The following is a 15,609-nucleotide window of genomic DNA, read 5'->3' as shown; positions in this document are numbered from 1 at the left end:
AACCTTGACCTTTGACCTTTTGATCTGAAAATCAATAGGGGTCATCTTCTAGTCATGAACAACTAGCTTACCAAGTATGAAGTTCCTGAAACCAAAGGATCTTTAGTTATTGAGCGGAAACTTTTTCTTCACTTCAAGGTCATGGCAACCTTGACCTTTGACCTAGTGATCTCAAAATCAATATGGGTCATCTTCTAGTCATGACCAACTAGCATACCAAGTATGAAATTCCTGGTTGCAAGCGTTCTCTAGTTATTGAGCGGAAACAGTTTCTTCACCTCAAGGTCACGGTGACCTTGACCTTTGACCAACTGATCGCAAAATCAACTAGACATCATGACCAACCTCACTTCAAAGTTTGGTGAACCTAGATCAAAGCATTCTCCTGATATTGCACGGAAATATTTTTTTACATTAGAGGTCACAGCGACGTTGACCTTTGACCTTGTGACCCCCCAAAATATAGGAGTTTTCTAAACCTCATGATCAACCTCCCTACCAAGTTTGGTGAACCTAGGTCAAACCATTCTCAAGATATTGAGCGGAAATGTTTTTTACATTGGGGGTCGCCGCGACCTTGACCTTTGACCTAGTGACCCCAAAAATAATAGGGATCTTCTACACCTCATGACCAACCTCCCTACCAAGTTTGGTGAACCTAGGTCAAACCGTTCTCAAGATTTTGAGCAGAAATGTTTTTTATATTGGGGGTCGCCGCGACCTTGACCTTTGACCTAGTGACCCCAAAAACAATAGGGATCCTCTACACCTCACGACCAACCTCCCTACCAAGTTTGGTGAACCTAGGTCAAACCATTCTCAAGATATTGAGCGGAAATGTTTTTTACATTGGGGGTCGCCGCGACCTTGACCTTTGACCTAGTGACCCCAAAAACAATAGGGATCTTCTACACCTCATGACCAACCTCCCTACCAAGTTTGGTGAACCTAGGTCAAACCATTGTCAAGATATTGAGCGGAAATGTTTTTTACATTGGGGGTCGCCGCGACCTTGACCTTTGACCTAGTGACCCCAAAAACAATAGGGATCTTCTACACCTCATGACCAACCTCCCTACCAAGTTTGGTGAACCTAGGTCAAACCGTTCTCAAGGTTTTGAGCAGAAATGTTTTTTATATTGGGGGTCGCCGCGACCTTGACCTTTGACCTAGTGACCCCAAAAACAATAGGGATCCTCTACACCTCACGACCAACCTCCCTACCAAGTTTGGTGATTCTAGGTCATGCGGTTTTCCAGTTATCGATCGGAAACGAAGTGTGACGTACGGACGGACTGACGGACTACCGGACTGACGGACAGGGCAAAAACAATATGTCTCCCCCAGAGAGGGGGAGACATAACAAGAGTGTCACAGAGCAAACAAAAACGCTTGTCTGTTGTATTTCAGACAAAAAAGAGACATAACTCAACAATAATTTATGCCAGAGTAATGGTCCTTGCTGTGGATGTGGTTATTATCACAGGCAGTTTGTACCAAGTTTCATCTGTATCTTCATGAAGTATCATGAATATCTTGATATCAATTAAGTCATATATGTATGGTGATAATCATATAATCATATTATGAATTACACAGAGCAAATGAATTTACCTTAACAGCATTAAAAAGCCCCACTGACCTCCTGTTTTGGGAACTCCTCTGCAAACAAATGGAACTTGACAAGGGCTGCCACACGGAGGAACGGTTCACAAAGTTCCTGGACAGATGTCTCCACAGACTGGGGTGACCACACAGACTGGCAGATCTGTACAAATATTAACAAATAGAGTTTGAAACAATGAAATATCTTTTTTTTTTCACAGATAAATCTCTATAAACCACAAGAAGCCATTTAATAACCTTCATAAGTTCGCTTGAGGTGCAATGTCTACATCCCTACCAGGGGTTCGATATCAATGGAGGATAGGTAAGATACATACAGCCAGCAGATCTGTCTCCTCCTTCTCGTACAGTAGGCTGGTGGACAGGCGGGTAATCACGTGGCTCAGCATTCCTTCAAGTGTTGTGAATGCATCCTGCACAAATACGTTTTACAATTATCATACTGAAGATTGATAAATTTTGCAACGTTCTTTTTCCTCTAATTTTTTAAAGGTCATTTTGCAAGGTCTTATATTTTTGAGGCCCTTATTTAATGATTGGCAATTAATTGTAACATTAATTAATATTCTGCTAGGTGGTTTTAATTTCAGGAGTTGAGGATATTGCTACAATTTAACGCTAAAAACCATCACAAAAAAAAAAACCATTGACCAGGAATCATTTGACTCACCATTCATTTAAGGGTCATGACTGCATTTAAGATAGATACAGGTTACAATTTTACATCAGTATTAAATGCATGAAAGAGAATTTGTTTTCACCAAGTTCCTAGTAATTTTTTTTATAAGATTATAGTTTAAAGCGTGTCAATTTTACATCAATTGTCAGTCTTCTATCTGACCAACCAACTATAAAGTCTGCACTAGAGCCTTTGCTCCTTAGGAATTGATACTCTTTATGCATCAGATGTTCTTGAAATACTTTCAATAGCTTTCACTGAGCTTCAAGTTAATGGAGAAACAATCTTAATTACATAATTATCATAACGTGGCATTATAAACTGAAAATGACATTTAAGGTCCTTTTTGCGATTTCTTTCTTATTTGGCCCATTTTGCAAGGTTGAAATTTGCAACACCATTATTCAATCAGCTAGAATCAGCAGTAAATTGAAATTTCCGCTAGGATTTAAAATTGTAACATTATAAATTTTTGGAAAACTAAAAATTAAACCACCGTTTCAATAAGGAAACAATCTCCAATAAAAGCTTGTCCAGTTAGAGCAGTGGTTAGTGCACTTGCTTCTCACTAAGATGACCAAGGTTTGATTCCCTGCCTTGGAGCATATGAGTTTGGTTAGTGTTTACCAAGCCAGACCTTTCTCCGGGTACTACGGTTTCCCCCACCACTAAAAACCAAACTCATGCTCAACATCCTGCCAATGAGAGTGACATAGTAGAAGTTATCATAACTTTCTTCACTATCTTTGTAAAATATATAATGTTTAAACTAAAGAGCCTTACATGTCTGCTCCTCTTCCAGGCCTCTCTCTCCTCCTCTGTGAACTTGCACGTGATCACACATAGTGACTGTATAAACACAATGTTGAATACCACGTGCACCAGGTAGTCATAGTGACCTGGAAAAAAAATATTTGAGGATTGATCACTTTTTTCTTTGCGTTTATGCTGTATGAATACAGTAAAGCACATTCCATGAAGTCATAACATCATAATTTCTTACATGTTATACAATATGAACATCAAGTTTATGTAAAAAAAAAAGGAGAATATTAATATAATGGGAAAGACTTTCACCACAATGATTATAGGAGCCATGCTTATCTATTGGATTATAAAAAAATGTCTAGATTTATTGACAAAATATAATCACTTAATTGGTAAATGGAATGCTTAAATGATACTGCCAATGAATCATGATCTAAACAAATTCACATTACTTTTTCTAAGGATACTCTAAATTCATACTGATTTAGTTTAGCTCAACTGTAAAGACAGAAACAAGGTTTTAAGACTCACTTTAAGGTACCTTTTTGGGGTAAAAAAACAGTGTCCTTTTTAACTAGTATGGCTCAACCCATGACCCCTTGGGTGAGAGGCTGACATATATATGTATCATTAGAGCACTTCTACCCTCCTACCTTTTTATAGATTCTTTGTCAGTCTCAAACAAATGTATCCTTTTTGTGGATACATTTTATTGGAAATAGACCCATATTTAATCGAGCTAGGAACAAAACCTGAAAAAAACACAATATCAACAAAAAGGCCCCTACCTGTCTCTATGGTGGAGGGGAGAGTGAGGATAATCTGTATGAGCAGGGAGGCCGGGTCCTTCAACAGCAGCGGGACCTCCTTGTGGTACAGCGACACGCTAACACATAACAGAGGATTAAATAAGTACAATATAGTGACATTATATATAGAAAGGTACATGAAAACACTGCTTAATTAATTCTTCGGTGCATACCAGACAAGCCTTTACACATAAGATTGATTTTTCATACTTGAAAAGTTTTTTACACGCAATATTGGTTTTTCATTCCGGACAAGTGTTTACATGGAAGACTTGTATTTAATGCACCATGGACAAGAATTTTCGATCTAGTGTAAAAATGTTTTCCAAACCCAATGGAAACAGAACGACAATCAACAACGCATATTTGTCCTACACACAGCATTCACATTATGTAGCCTAGCTAGTGCACTAGCTTCTCACCAAGGCTTCTGGGTTCAATTCTCAGGCCTGGGCGTAAGTAAGTTTGGTTCATGCCAAGGATAGTGATTTATATAATGTTGTAATAACTTGTTTCACAATCTTCATTCAAAATAAATAAACATACAAATTCATTATTGATTGTTAAATATAAATTAATTTAATAAGAATCATTGGAATTTTCTTTAAAACAAATCTTACTTTCATATCATACCTCTATGCAGTTAAATTGTTATCACATTAAATGAAGGCAGAAAAAATTCTTGACACAAGAAATCAACAGCAAATATTGACATATGCCTTATACCTTGTAGTTGACTCGCTACAGGAAACTCCAGTGATATGAGACCAGAGATCCGTGTATGGCTTTGTAGTCAGGATCTTACTGTGCATGCTCAATACATGAAGCAGCGGTACTGGAACAAAATAACAGTGGTTCAAAATAATGGGAAATAGGTCGCTATACTGTGAATACTCAATACATGAAGCAGCGGTACTGTAACACAATAACAGAGGTTCATGGTAATGGGAGGAAATTTTGATATACTGTACACACTTAATACATGCAGCAGCACATCCAATTTTAGATGAAATTCAAACAAAATATTCAAACTATAAACTAACTTTATTATTTAGTTTTTTTGTTGGGCACTTATTTTACATAGTTTTTTTTACATAATATGTAATCAGTATCCAACAGCCTTTCAAACGATATCAAAATTACATGGGGTCACCAGTCATATAAATTTAACATTATGACCAATGGCACCATGAAATGACAAGCTTATTCTGTGCATTGTATAATTAAATATGACAATTACTGACCTCATAAACATGTATATATGGGACTTACAGAAGCAGTGCTTCCTTGGGGAGGAGAGGGGCGAGGCCAACTTGTTGTTCCTCTGTAGAAGCTCCACCTCAAGGTTGGTCCTGTAATTCACACATTAGACATGCAGTTGTATATACTAATCTAGAGTGATTGTGAATACACCTCAAATCACTCAGTCATTTTCCTAAGCAAACAGTACCATTGTCTGTGAAGGCCATGAAATTATTTTGCAGAGCAAAAGCAAATGCTCTTCTGATGTATATTGTTCAAGGGGCATAACTCAATACTGATTAAAGCCGGAGTTATTGGCTTTACTTTACATGTCTACCTTGTGTCTGCAAACATGTGTACCACATTTGAATATATTGATTGATTTTGAGTGATGGCCAAGATTTGTACCAGGAGATGACACCATCAACATTCAGCCTTTCACAATTATAACGCTCTTTTTCTTACAAAAAAAGACAAGCTGAAATTTCATAGCACTCACCTGGCCACTGAACAAACAAACAGCAGGACACTCTCAGAGGTCTGTGAGCTCGTGTAGGTCTTGAACATGCCGTACGTGGCGTTGGTCAGATCCTCCATCATACTTCCCATCGCCTTGGTAACCAGGGGGGAACGCTGGAAGGGTTTTCCAAGGGTATTAACCAAAGCAATGTAACTACCTTTATGATCTTACCCATTCAGTATGTAGTTTTGTATTACTGTGAATGTACGTACGCTTGTGAAAGGAATGCATAAGTAACACAATACAACTAAGTAAAATCTATGATTCAACAATGTATACTTTAAACATAATTAACATAATCTTTAGTAAGCAAACATTAGTATTCCCCAGGTAAATATAATAAACGTATTCTGTAGACTGCAATAGCTGACTATTCATATATTTATTTAAATTATTTGTCCAATTTTTTATCAACTTAAGTCACTGAAGTCATTTTAACAACAAAATTTTAGCAAATGATTCCATACAGGAGTTATTGGCCTTTTCACCATCATGTCAGCGATTTCCAAGGCCATCTGACGAGGGTCAGGGGACACAGGGCGGGTGAGAGTGTACTTGTTCTCCTCCGGTAGTATTGGGATCACAGAATTGGACAGCTGCACACACAGCGGACAGGAGTACTCCCCCTTTGTCACAAGAATATTGTTTTGGCTTCCCTGACCCTGGAATGTTGATAATATTATTTTCTTTGTTAATAAGTGGACTTGTAAACCCTAGATTTATGGTAAGGTCTTAAATCACCAATTGTCTTGCCCTGGAATAAGGATATGCAAAATTGATTATATAAGTACATTTTTCAAGTTAAAATTTGGATATGTAAAACTGATTTATGTACAGTTCTCTCCCCTGCTTAGTCATCCTATTGTTCTAGGTGAAGGCCCTGAAATAAGCATAGGAAAACAATCTAATTTGATGGTTAAAGCTAAAAAGTCAGAAATTGAATCATATTTATTAGTGTCATATTTTTTTCTTATTTTCTACATATTTTTGCAACTAAACTCCAGGCATTTTCATAACAACAAAAAAGATAATTATCATAAATAAATGGCAGATCACAGATTACTGACTTTGGGCTTATGATTATTTCATGAACATGCCCCAGAAATGTTATTTGTAATAAAGTTTGCTCTGACAGCAGAATGGGCTTTAGTCCAAAGCTGTACCTACCAGCAGGGAAGCCACATATGAGGTGTGGCAATCAAGGTGCAGATAGTGTCCACATGTCTGTACCAGCACTCCGCCCTCCCAGCCGATGTTCACCGACGTCTGACATGAGCTCTAAAATTGGAGGAAAGATATGATTCAGTATATGATTTTGTAAGTAAAATGTTTTCCAAGGCTGGAAAAGGATCGATTCCTAACTGATTCTCCCACAAAACGATGAAACTTATATCAGCTTTCTAGCTCATTATCAAGCGGCCATTTCAAAAAGAATTCTACAATTTCGTACCTAGGAGTGATTTTCAACAGTGGTATTGCATTGTTGAAAATATCTCCTAAGTCAGATATTTGCTCTTAAGAGGTCTGATTTAATCTGCCTATCGAGCAAAGCAAATGAATGTAAATAAAGTTTGATGTTCTATATTTCTGCTCCTATAACGAAACTTTAAACAAAACACTTTCAATGGTAGCTTAAGCCTACATTATAACCAAATAGTTTCATCCACTTACCTCTTCGAAGTGTTTGAAGAGTGTTTCCAGTCTTTTTGTCTGTACCCGGGAGCACGTGGTGATCCTCTGTCTTGTCTTGTCTCCAAGCTGCAGGATCTTCTGCGTGTCTGTCTGAGGCCGGTGACCAAGCACTGCAAGATTCACGATACAACATTCTCAACATTGCAGAAAAAAGACATTTGGATGAACAAGCTAGAAATATTATACTATTGCAGCAATTCTTTTAAGACCTGCTATATGAAATTTAGAATTTGAGCATGCCAGAAGACATTTTACCAGTGCAGGGCTTGCATGGTTGTGTAAATTTCAACAATGAAAAAGCAAAAGATGTAAGAAGCAATCTTTGAACTTCAGATGTTCAAAGACTAGCTTGATTTTCTAAATTCTTATGTAAAATATCAAACATGTAACAAGCCATGGACATCATATAAATCAAGACATTTCTACCTACCAGGATAAACACTACCAGTCCAATAGTTCTCTCAGCTGTGGAGGGTGTACTCTGGTAACAGATCACATACAGCTCCTAGATACATTTCTACTCACCACTGAAAGCCTGGAGAAACACTACCAGTCCAATAGTTCTCACAGCTGTGGAGGGTGTACTCTGGTAACAGATCACATACAGCTCCTAGAGACATTTCTACTCACCACTGAAAGCCTGGAGAAACACTACCAGTCCAATAGTTCTCACAGCTGTGGAGGGTTTACTCTGGTTACAGATCACATACAGCCCCTAGAGACATTTCTACTCACCACTGAAAGCCTGAAGAAACACTACCAGCCCTATAGTTCTCTCAGCCGTGGAGGGTTTACTCTGGTTACAGATCACATATGGCTCCTAGAGACATTTCTACTCACCACTGGAAGCCTGGAGAAACACTACCAGCCCTATAGTTCTCTCAGCCGTGGAGGGTTTACTCTGGTTACAGATCACATACAGCTCCTAGAGACATTTCTACTCACCACTGAAAGCCTGGAGAAACACTACCAGCCCTATAGTTCTCTCAGCCGTGGAGGGTTTACTCTGGTTACAGATCACATATGGCCCCTAGAGACATTTCTACTCACCACTGGAAGCCTGGAGAAACACTACCAGCCCTATAGTTCTCTCAGCCGTGGAGGGTTTACTCTGGTTACAGATCACATACAGCCCCTAGGGACATTTCTACTCACCACTGGAAGCCTGGAGAAACACGACCAGCCCTATAGTTCTCTCAGCCGTGGAGGGCGTACTCTGGTTACAGATCACATACAGCCCCTAGGGACATTTCTACTCACCACTGGAAGCCTGGAGAAACACGACCAGCCCTATAGTTCTCCTCAGCCGTGGAGGGTTTACTCTGGTTACAGATCACATACAGCTCCTAGAGACATTTCTACTCACCACTGAAAGCCTGGAGAAACACTACCAGCCCTATAGTTCTCTCAGCCGTGGAGGGTTTACTCTGGTTACAGATCACATATGGCCCCTAGAGACATTTCTACTCACCACTGGAAGCCTGGAGAAACACTACCAGCCCTATAGTTCTCTCAGCCGTGGAGGGTTTACTCTGGTTACAGATCACATACAGCCCCTAGGGACATTTCTACTCACCACTGGAAGCCTGGAGAAACACTACCAGCCCTATAGTTCTCTCAGCCATGGAGGGTGTACTCTGGTTACAGATCACATATGGCCCCTAGAGACATTTCTACTCACCACTGAAAGCCTGGAGAAACACTACCAGCCCTATAGTTCTCTCAGCCGTGGAGGGTTTACTCTGGTTACAGATCACATACAGCTCCTAGAGACATTTCTACTCACCACTGAAAGCCTGGAGAAACACTACCAGTCCAATAGTTCTCACAGCTGTGGAGGGTGTACTCTGGTTACAGATCACATACAGCCCCTAGGGACATTTCTACTCACCACTGGAAGCCTGGAGAAACACGACCAGCCCTATAGTTCTCTCAGCCGTGGAGGGCGTACTCTGGTTACAGATCACACAGTCATACAGTTCTGCCTCCTCGTCCATGGCTGACTGCGGACCCTCACTGTCCATGCTGTCAGTACTTTGAGACGTACCCATTGGAGGTGAATCTGGTAAAAATCACTATGTGACATTTTTGTCAGAATGAAAAAAAATCTTAAGATTATTTATAATCAAGACAATTTGATATAATTTGGATATAATTCTGCTCAAGTCTGATTATTTAGAAGAAACCAGAATAGGCTCTAAAATGGGGACTTTATCTTGAATCCTGGGACAGGTGTTGGCACTAGTTATTTTGTAAGACCATTCCCTCTTATACACACATTTGTTAATGAACTCAACCATATCAATGTGGAACCCCTCTATCTTTAATGAACTAAACCATACCAATGTGGAACCCCGCTATCTTTAATGAACTCAACCATATCAATGTGGAACCCCGCTATCTTTAATGAACTTAACCATATCAATGTGGAACCCCGCTATCTTTAATGAACTAAACCATATCAATGTGGAACCCCAATATCTATCATTTTTACACCAAGTATCCAGTACTACATGATATCAAACCTTCTGTACCAATGGCCTGTTCCATGAAGGCCTTCTTTTGTTTATCAACCTTTATAAAGTTAATACATCACTCCCTCAACCCCACCCCCCTTAAACTACCGCCCCATTCTCTTCCCTTATATTATTGTTACAGTGACAAATGTTGTTATACCTTCTGTATCCATGGCCTGCTCCATAAAGGCTTTCTGTTTGGAGGCAAACTCCTCCATCAGTTTCTGTTGTCTCTCTCGCGCCTTACGCCTCCTGCAAATGGTGAAAGCATAATGCATTGGTTGATGCTTATAAGGAAAATATTCATTTGGAGTAAAAAAAACAACATATTTTTTATCTTGGTTCGTATTTAAAATCAATACGTACACATGTATAAAAAACATCCTATTCAGTAAATTAAACAGCTGTATAAATTGCGGTAGTATTATTGGGAGTAAGAGCGCTTCTTTCATTAACTGCCACAAAATACTTTTTATTTAAATCAAAGAGTAACATTTCATTATTAGTAAAGTCTAGCAATGTTTTAGGAAAACACAGGACTAATGTTCCTCTTAATATTAATTTTATACAAATTATCTTTTTGCTTTAATGTTAAGGAAACATGCAACTTATTCATAAATATTATTATTCATGTATAATTATTATTGTTAAATTCATGCCCTCACCTAGTATCGGGGTCCATAGCTTTGCCTTTCTTAGGTGAGCCTGTATCCTTGGGTCGCTGGCCCTGGTACACATCCTCCACAGCTCGGGCGCAATCCCGACTCACCCGACACAGCTGGTCCAGTACCCGACGCACATAAAACTCTCCACTACCTGACGACTCTCCACTCCCTGTGGAACTCTGACCTAATACTGACGGAGGTACGTAGGCGTTACTCTTACCAGCTAATTTAGAGTGAAGCTTGAACAGTATAGTCAGTAAACTTTCATTGACTACCACTTTCTCAGTTCTGGGCGTGTCTGTGCTCACCCCTCGAGCCTCATACTTTGGAGGCAGGGCCTGGCTCGTGGTGGGACGGATTGACAGGAGTGAGGGGGCGGGGCCAGTCGTAGTCGTGGTAAGGGAAGTGAGGAAGGTCGGGATTTGACCAGAGTGGGCTGCTGTGATAGGTCCACTAGCTCCTGAAATGGAATTTACAGCTTCAAGGGAAGGCTGAGGAGAGAAAAATTACAACAACAAAAAACCAATATTACTTCAGTCATGTCAACAAAGGCCTTTGAACATGGTGGTAGATTATATGAACATTTGTAATTTCTGAACCGCCCTTAGTCCTACCAGCCAGTGCACTGGGAGCCAGCTGAAACATTTCCTCCAGCGATGTATCAACACCCAGGGACATCGCATCCTCTGGCTGTGTTGCCATGTGTGACAGCGACACTTCCACGTTCCGTACCGTCTCCCGTAGATTCTCAAACACATCATTACCAGAGAACCACTCCTTGTAGTTGCGATCAGGGACGTTGGCTGGTGATGGCTTTGCCTGCAAACACAAATGATATATTATAAAATATGAATTAAGTAATAAATATTATATTCATTTATATTATATTTTATCACCAATTATGCCATATGAATTGCTCTGATAATTGGGACATTAAATTTAATATCATGGATTTTGAAGAACTGATCTATTAAACAACTTGAATTTGCACATAAAACTAATTAGAGGTAAATAAATCTTTACAAAACAAAACTGTTCACTTTACAGAAATATTGTTCCAATGATAGATAATAATCGAAAATCAACTAATAAGGTTGTCATCAGAAGTTATCATTAGTGATTTGGGCATAATGAGATTATTTAAAATAGATCCTTAAGATCCATTTTTAATGAATTTCAGTCAAATTTCTTCTTTTAAAATTGATACTCATTCTTAAAGGCTGAGATGAATACAATTTATAATCAAGGCCATATGAATAAAATATAGCATTACAAACAGTCAGAAAATGCATATTTAAAGAAAAATTCATTATAAAATAAAAAATCTAAAGGGTAATGCAAGTGTTTGTACATGTATGAAATAATTTTTAATTAAATGAATTATTATTAATTGATCATCAATTGGTTTTCAATCTTCAATAACTGATAGTTAATTGTTCCAATTCACAACACTACAGCAAAGTCAAATCAACTTGATATTTGCTGGGTTATTAATATATTACTTATTGTGTATGGCCCTGTTGAAAATTGCCTGAAAATAGGCCACTAAAACTCACCCTTCTTGTGGTGTCAGGGTTGGGTATTGTGATGGCCAGCTCTAGAAGGTGTACGCCATAGAAACTGAGGCTTTCAGGAAGACTAGGATCCTTCAACACCTGGCGGGAGAAAACATGTGTGGTGTAAACATTAGAAAACCATACAAGCCATAATATCACCAATAATAATAATAATAATAATTAAAGAAGCCAATGCTCCTCTGAGAGCTGTTTTACAGTAGAAAAGGTGCATATATTATACAGTTATAACATTCCAACGTACTATGCTTTGCTGCATATGCAGATATTGTCCTGACATGTTTACCAAGTTTCATTACAATACATCACTTAATTAACGCGACGGGTACATGTTATTCTGAGAGCCCAGCACGCTACATTACATACAAGAACCTTTTCCCCCATTCAGCATTCTGAGAGCCCAGCACGCTACATTACATACAAGAACCTTTTCCCCCATTCAGCATTCTGAGAGCCAAGCATGCTACATTACATACAAGAACCTTTTCCCCCCATTCAGAAAGCTTTTTGAAATCTGTTAAATTCGATGATCAGACATGTACTAAGTAATATATGAATTACGCTTGTCACAATCTTCCAGCAACTAGATGTAGATGGATTCAACAGCCCATGAATCACTGGTGAGTATCAGCTACATTGTAGTTTTATACCTGGTCACCTGAACACATGGCTTCAACATATTAATACACAACTTTCAGGAAGATTGAGGAATTCTATTTATGTTTGTTACTCTTAAAGCAGATTATATGACCACCCCTATCTAAGGCATACCTTCTGTAGAATGGTAAAGATGAGGGCATGCATGGTTTTACAGTGAAGGATCCGGTACATGGCCTTATAGCAGTCCAGCACCGCCCCAGGGGCCTTGAATGGGGGCCATGGCTGACCCTTCCCCTTTAACCGGCCCTTCTTTCTCAGACTGAAGTTAACATCACATTATGTTTAAGAATCTAAAACAATACCGGTAATCTAAGGCAAAGTCTTATACATTTTTTTAATAAATCTATCGTATTTCTGATTTACCGATGATCAGCTCCCCCAGGCTATGTTCAAATGATAATTATTGTTTACTTATTTTTAGTTGATGTTTAAATGATGCCTTTATTGAATTTTATTTTAGCAAAATATGAACATCAATGGATATCATGATCTTAAAAGTTGAAAGAGTCTCTCTCTCCCATGTGTATTATTAACAGTAAGAGAGACTATATTTGCTAAATTCTAAATCATGTTAATACTAAAATCTATAATACAAGAAACTGCCTTGTTTAAATTTGTTGTTTCGTCACATTTCATATCATATTGTACTTGCATTTTATAAGCATGCTCTATGTGTGATCTTTAATAAATGTCCTTATTAATAATAAACATTTAATTATTTCCTGTGAGCTATAGAGGGTAATTGTTTGTTTCAGTGTTAAGATTGCAATATATTTCACTGAATAAGCACTGAAACCATACTTCAAAAATGGAGAAGTTGAGTGAAATATTTACTTTTTGTTTTAGTTTAAACATTTTTTCACGTTAGTGGTGTCTTGTGGCATGGGTGAAAGGAAAATGTGCCAATTGAATTCTTACAGAAGTCATACATAAACCAAGCTTTCCTCTGCATTCTGTCATGATTATTTTCTTTTGTGCATATTATCTAGAACTGTTTTTGAGTTATGGCAAAGGTTGAAGTGTTTTTGCACAACACAAATGATGAAATACTTACAAGCTAGTAAGCCATAAATGTAATAATAATTTTTGCCAAAAAAATGAAATCTGAACTTTTTAATCAAGGTCTACTTACAACTCTGAGTATCTGTCCATGGCAGACTGGAAGTCGTTCTTATAGACGGCTCTCAGCAGCACATGGACTGGGTCAAACTCTTTCTCCCAAAGCTCATCTGCAATAAACATCTAAATGTAAACCAGTCCACATCATACACAAAGATTCACTATACGATAATAATTATGTTTCTTTGAGCAAAACTGGAATCAAGATGGATTTGCTTTTTGTTACACAAGTGTCCACAGTAGGTTTTCTTTTTCAGATTCATTCATATGGAATCTGTTTAAAACAACTGATTAAAACCATATGAAATACTCAAGGCACATCGTCAATAAAATGATGAGCCAATGACTATCCCTTTAAAAAAAAGAAGTTTTGATGAAATAAAACAAGATAAAAAAAAAAAATTGCATTTTATGTCATTGATTATTTCATTTGTAAAAGTTTTATCCAAAGGCCTTAAATTGTAAAATACGGCTCGCCTGGTGGTGGTCTTAGCTATTTAGCAGAAGACTTTACTTTAGCAGGCCTTATTGACACTGTGTCTTCGCCAAGATACAGCTAAGTGAGATTCGAGGGCTCCACACAAGACAGATTTAAATCCTTCAATTTTCATATATAGTTACATCTGTGTTACACTGAGTCCTCAAAATGCATCTTGTCGGAGCAATGAAAATCAGATTATTAGAAAACCATTCCCACCTTTGGGCACATATGTACCCTGCTGGAGGCCTCCCCCGGGCTCAAACATGGGTGCCTTGTAGTGTGAGATGTCCCGCAGGGTGGGTTCAAACAGCTCCTTGCCATGCCCTGTCATCCCCGACTTCTCGGGCATCAGGTCCATGAGCTGGGAGTGCTGTCTGTCGGCAACAAACAGCAGGCTAGCCATCTCCAGACGGGCTAGCTCCCCCTCTTCCATACCTATATTATTAAGATTACTTTTTACGTTTTGAGGTGGAAATAGTCTGCAATTCATCAAATGGAAAGTTTGTTAACTGAAGTGATGACTCCTTTTCTCCCAATGTGACCTACAATAATTATTATTACTCATCATACATCTTTAAATCTTTCATTATGAACACAGGCACAGACAGACAAATAGTTTTACTTACAATAAACAGAGCCTTCTCACCCAGGTAAGCTAAGAAATGAAGCAGCATTGTTAAAAACTGCAGTGTGCCCTCCATTTTTTTGGAAGAGACAGATGGATGACAAAGTCTACTTACCCAGGTAAGTCCGTACATGTAACAGCATTGTTAAGAACTGCAGAGCACCCTCCACCATGGCCAGTTCCTGGTCCTTTTCCATCTTGTAGCTTCGTGACCCACCCTCTGCAGAGAATGAGAGCCAGTCACTTACATGGAAGCGCTCCAGCACTGTCTGCACAAAGTAGTCCGGATCAAGTCTACATGCACAAACCTGCAAAGTAGGAATACAATGTAGCAGATATATTTTGGAACACAATTATTTGATTTTTTTTTATTCACACAGAAGTGCAAAACTAGCAAATTACAGTAGAAACTCACTAAACCGGACAAGGTCCGGACTGGGCAAAATTTCCTGTTTAGTGAGGATTCAGGTTTAGTGAGGATTTGATGTACGGAGTAAGTTTACTCAAAATATTAACTGAGTTAACCTTTAAAGGTAAGTTGAAAACTGGAATAAAATGAAAACACAAAGATAACATTTATTTTACATCAACAATGGTTCAAGTATCCGATTATCAGTAATTTAATGCTTGTTA

At 38.4% G+C, this 15,609-nt stretch overlaps 1 protein-coding gene across 1 annotated transcript in view; it reads right to left on the bottom strand.

The window, feature by feature from the left end:
* LOC128231310 (E3 ubiquitin-protein ligase ubr3-like) overlaps nucleotides 1-15,609 on the bottom strand; it is a 36,965-nt gene that overhangs the window by 8,371 nt on the left and 12,985 nt on the right. Inside the window, exons 14-32 of the mRNA XM_052943961.1 lie at nucleotides 15,092-15,284; nucleotides 14,568-14,786; nucleotides 13,884-13,980; nucleotides 12,863-13,010; nucleotides 12,074-12,172; nucleotides 11,132-11,336; nucleotides 10,518-10,977; nucleotides 10,013-10,104; nucleotides 9,228-9,398; nucleotides 7,316-7,446; nucleotides 6,812-6,922; nucleotides 6,112-6,306; nucleotides 5,624-5,757; nucleotides 5,155-5,234; nucleotides 4,609-4,717; nucleotides 3,862-3,959; nucleotides 3,089-3,204; nucleotides 1,944-2,039; nucleotides 1,643-1,768 (exon numbers count right to left, since the gene is read on the bottom strand). Coding sequence (XP_052799921.1) covers nucleotides 1,643-1,768; nucleotides 1,944-2,039; nucleotides 3,089-3,204; nucleotides 3,862-3,959; nucleotides 4,609-4,717; nucleotides 5,155-5,234; nucleotides 5,624-5,757; nucleotides 6,112-6,306; nucleotides 6,812-6,922; nucleotides 7,316-7,446; nucleotides 9,228-9,398; nucleotides 10,013-10,104; nucleotides 10,518-10,977; nucleotides 11,132-11,336; nucleotides 12,074-12,172; nucleotides 12,863-13,010; nucleotides 13,884-13,980; nucleotides 14,568-14,786; nucleotides 15,092-15,284 — 2,880 coding nt within the window. The remainder of the gene's footprint in view (nucleotides 1-1,642; nucleotides 1,769-1,943; nucleotides 2,040-3,088; nucleotides 3,205-3,861; nucleotides 3,960-4,608; nucleotides 4,718-5,154; nucleotides 5,235-5,623; nucleotides 5,758-6,111; nucleotides 6,307-6,811; nucleotides 6,923-7,315; nucleotides 7,447-9,227; nucleotides 9,399-10,012; nucleotides 10,105-10,517; nucleotides 10,978-11,131; nucleotides 11,337-12,073; nucleotides 12,173-12,862; nucleotides 13,011-13,883; nucleotides 13,981-14,567; nucleotides 14,787-15,091; nucleotides 15,285-15,609) is intronic.

This window comes from Mya arenaria, chromosome 1 (assembly GCF_026914265.1).
Source record: "Mya arenaria isolate MELC-2E11 chromosome 1, ASM2691426v1".
Lineage (NCBI taxonomy): Eukaryota > Metazoa > Mollusca > Bivalvia > Myida > Myidae > Mya > Mya arenaria.
Note: the sequence above shows the minus strand (reverse complement) of the source record. Positions and strands in the feature narration are given on the sequence as shown.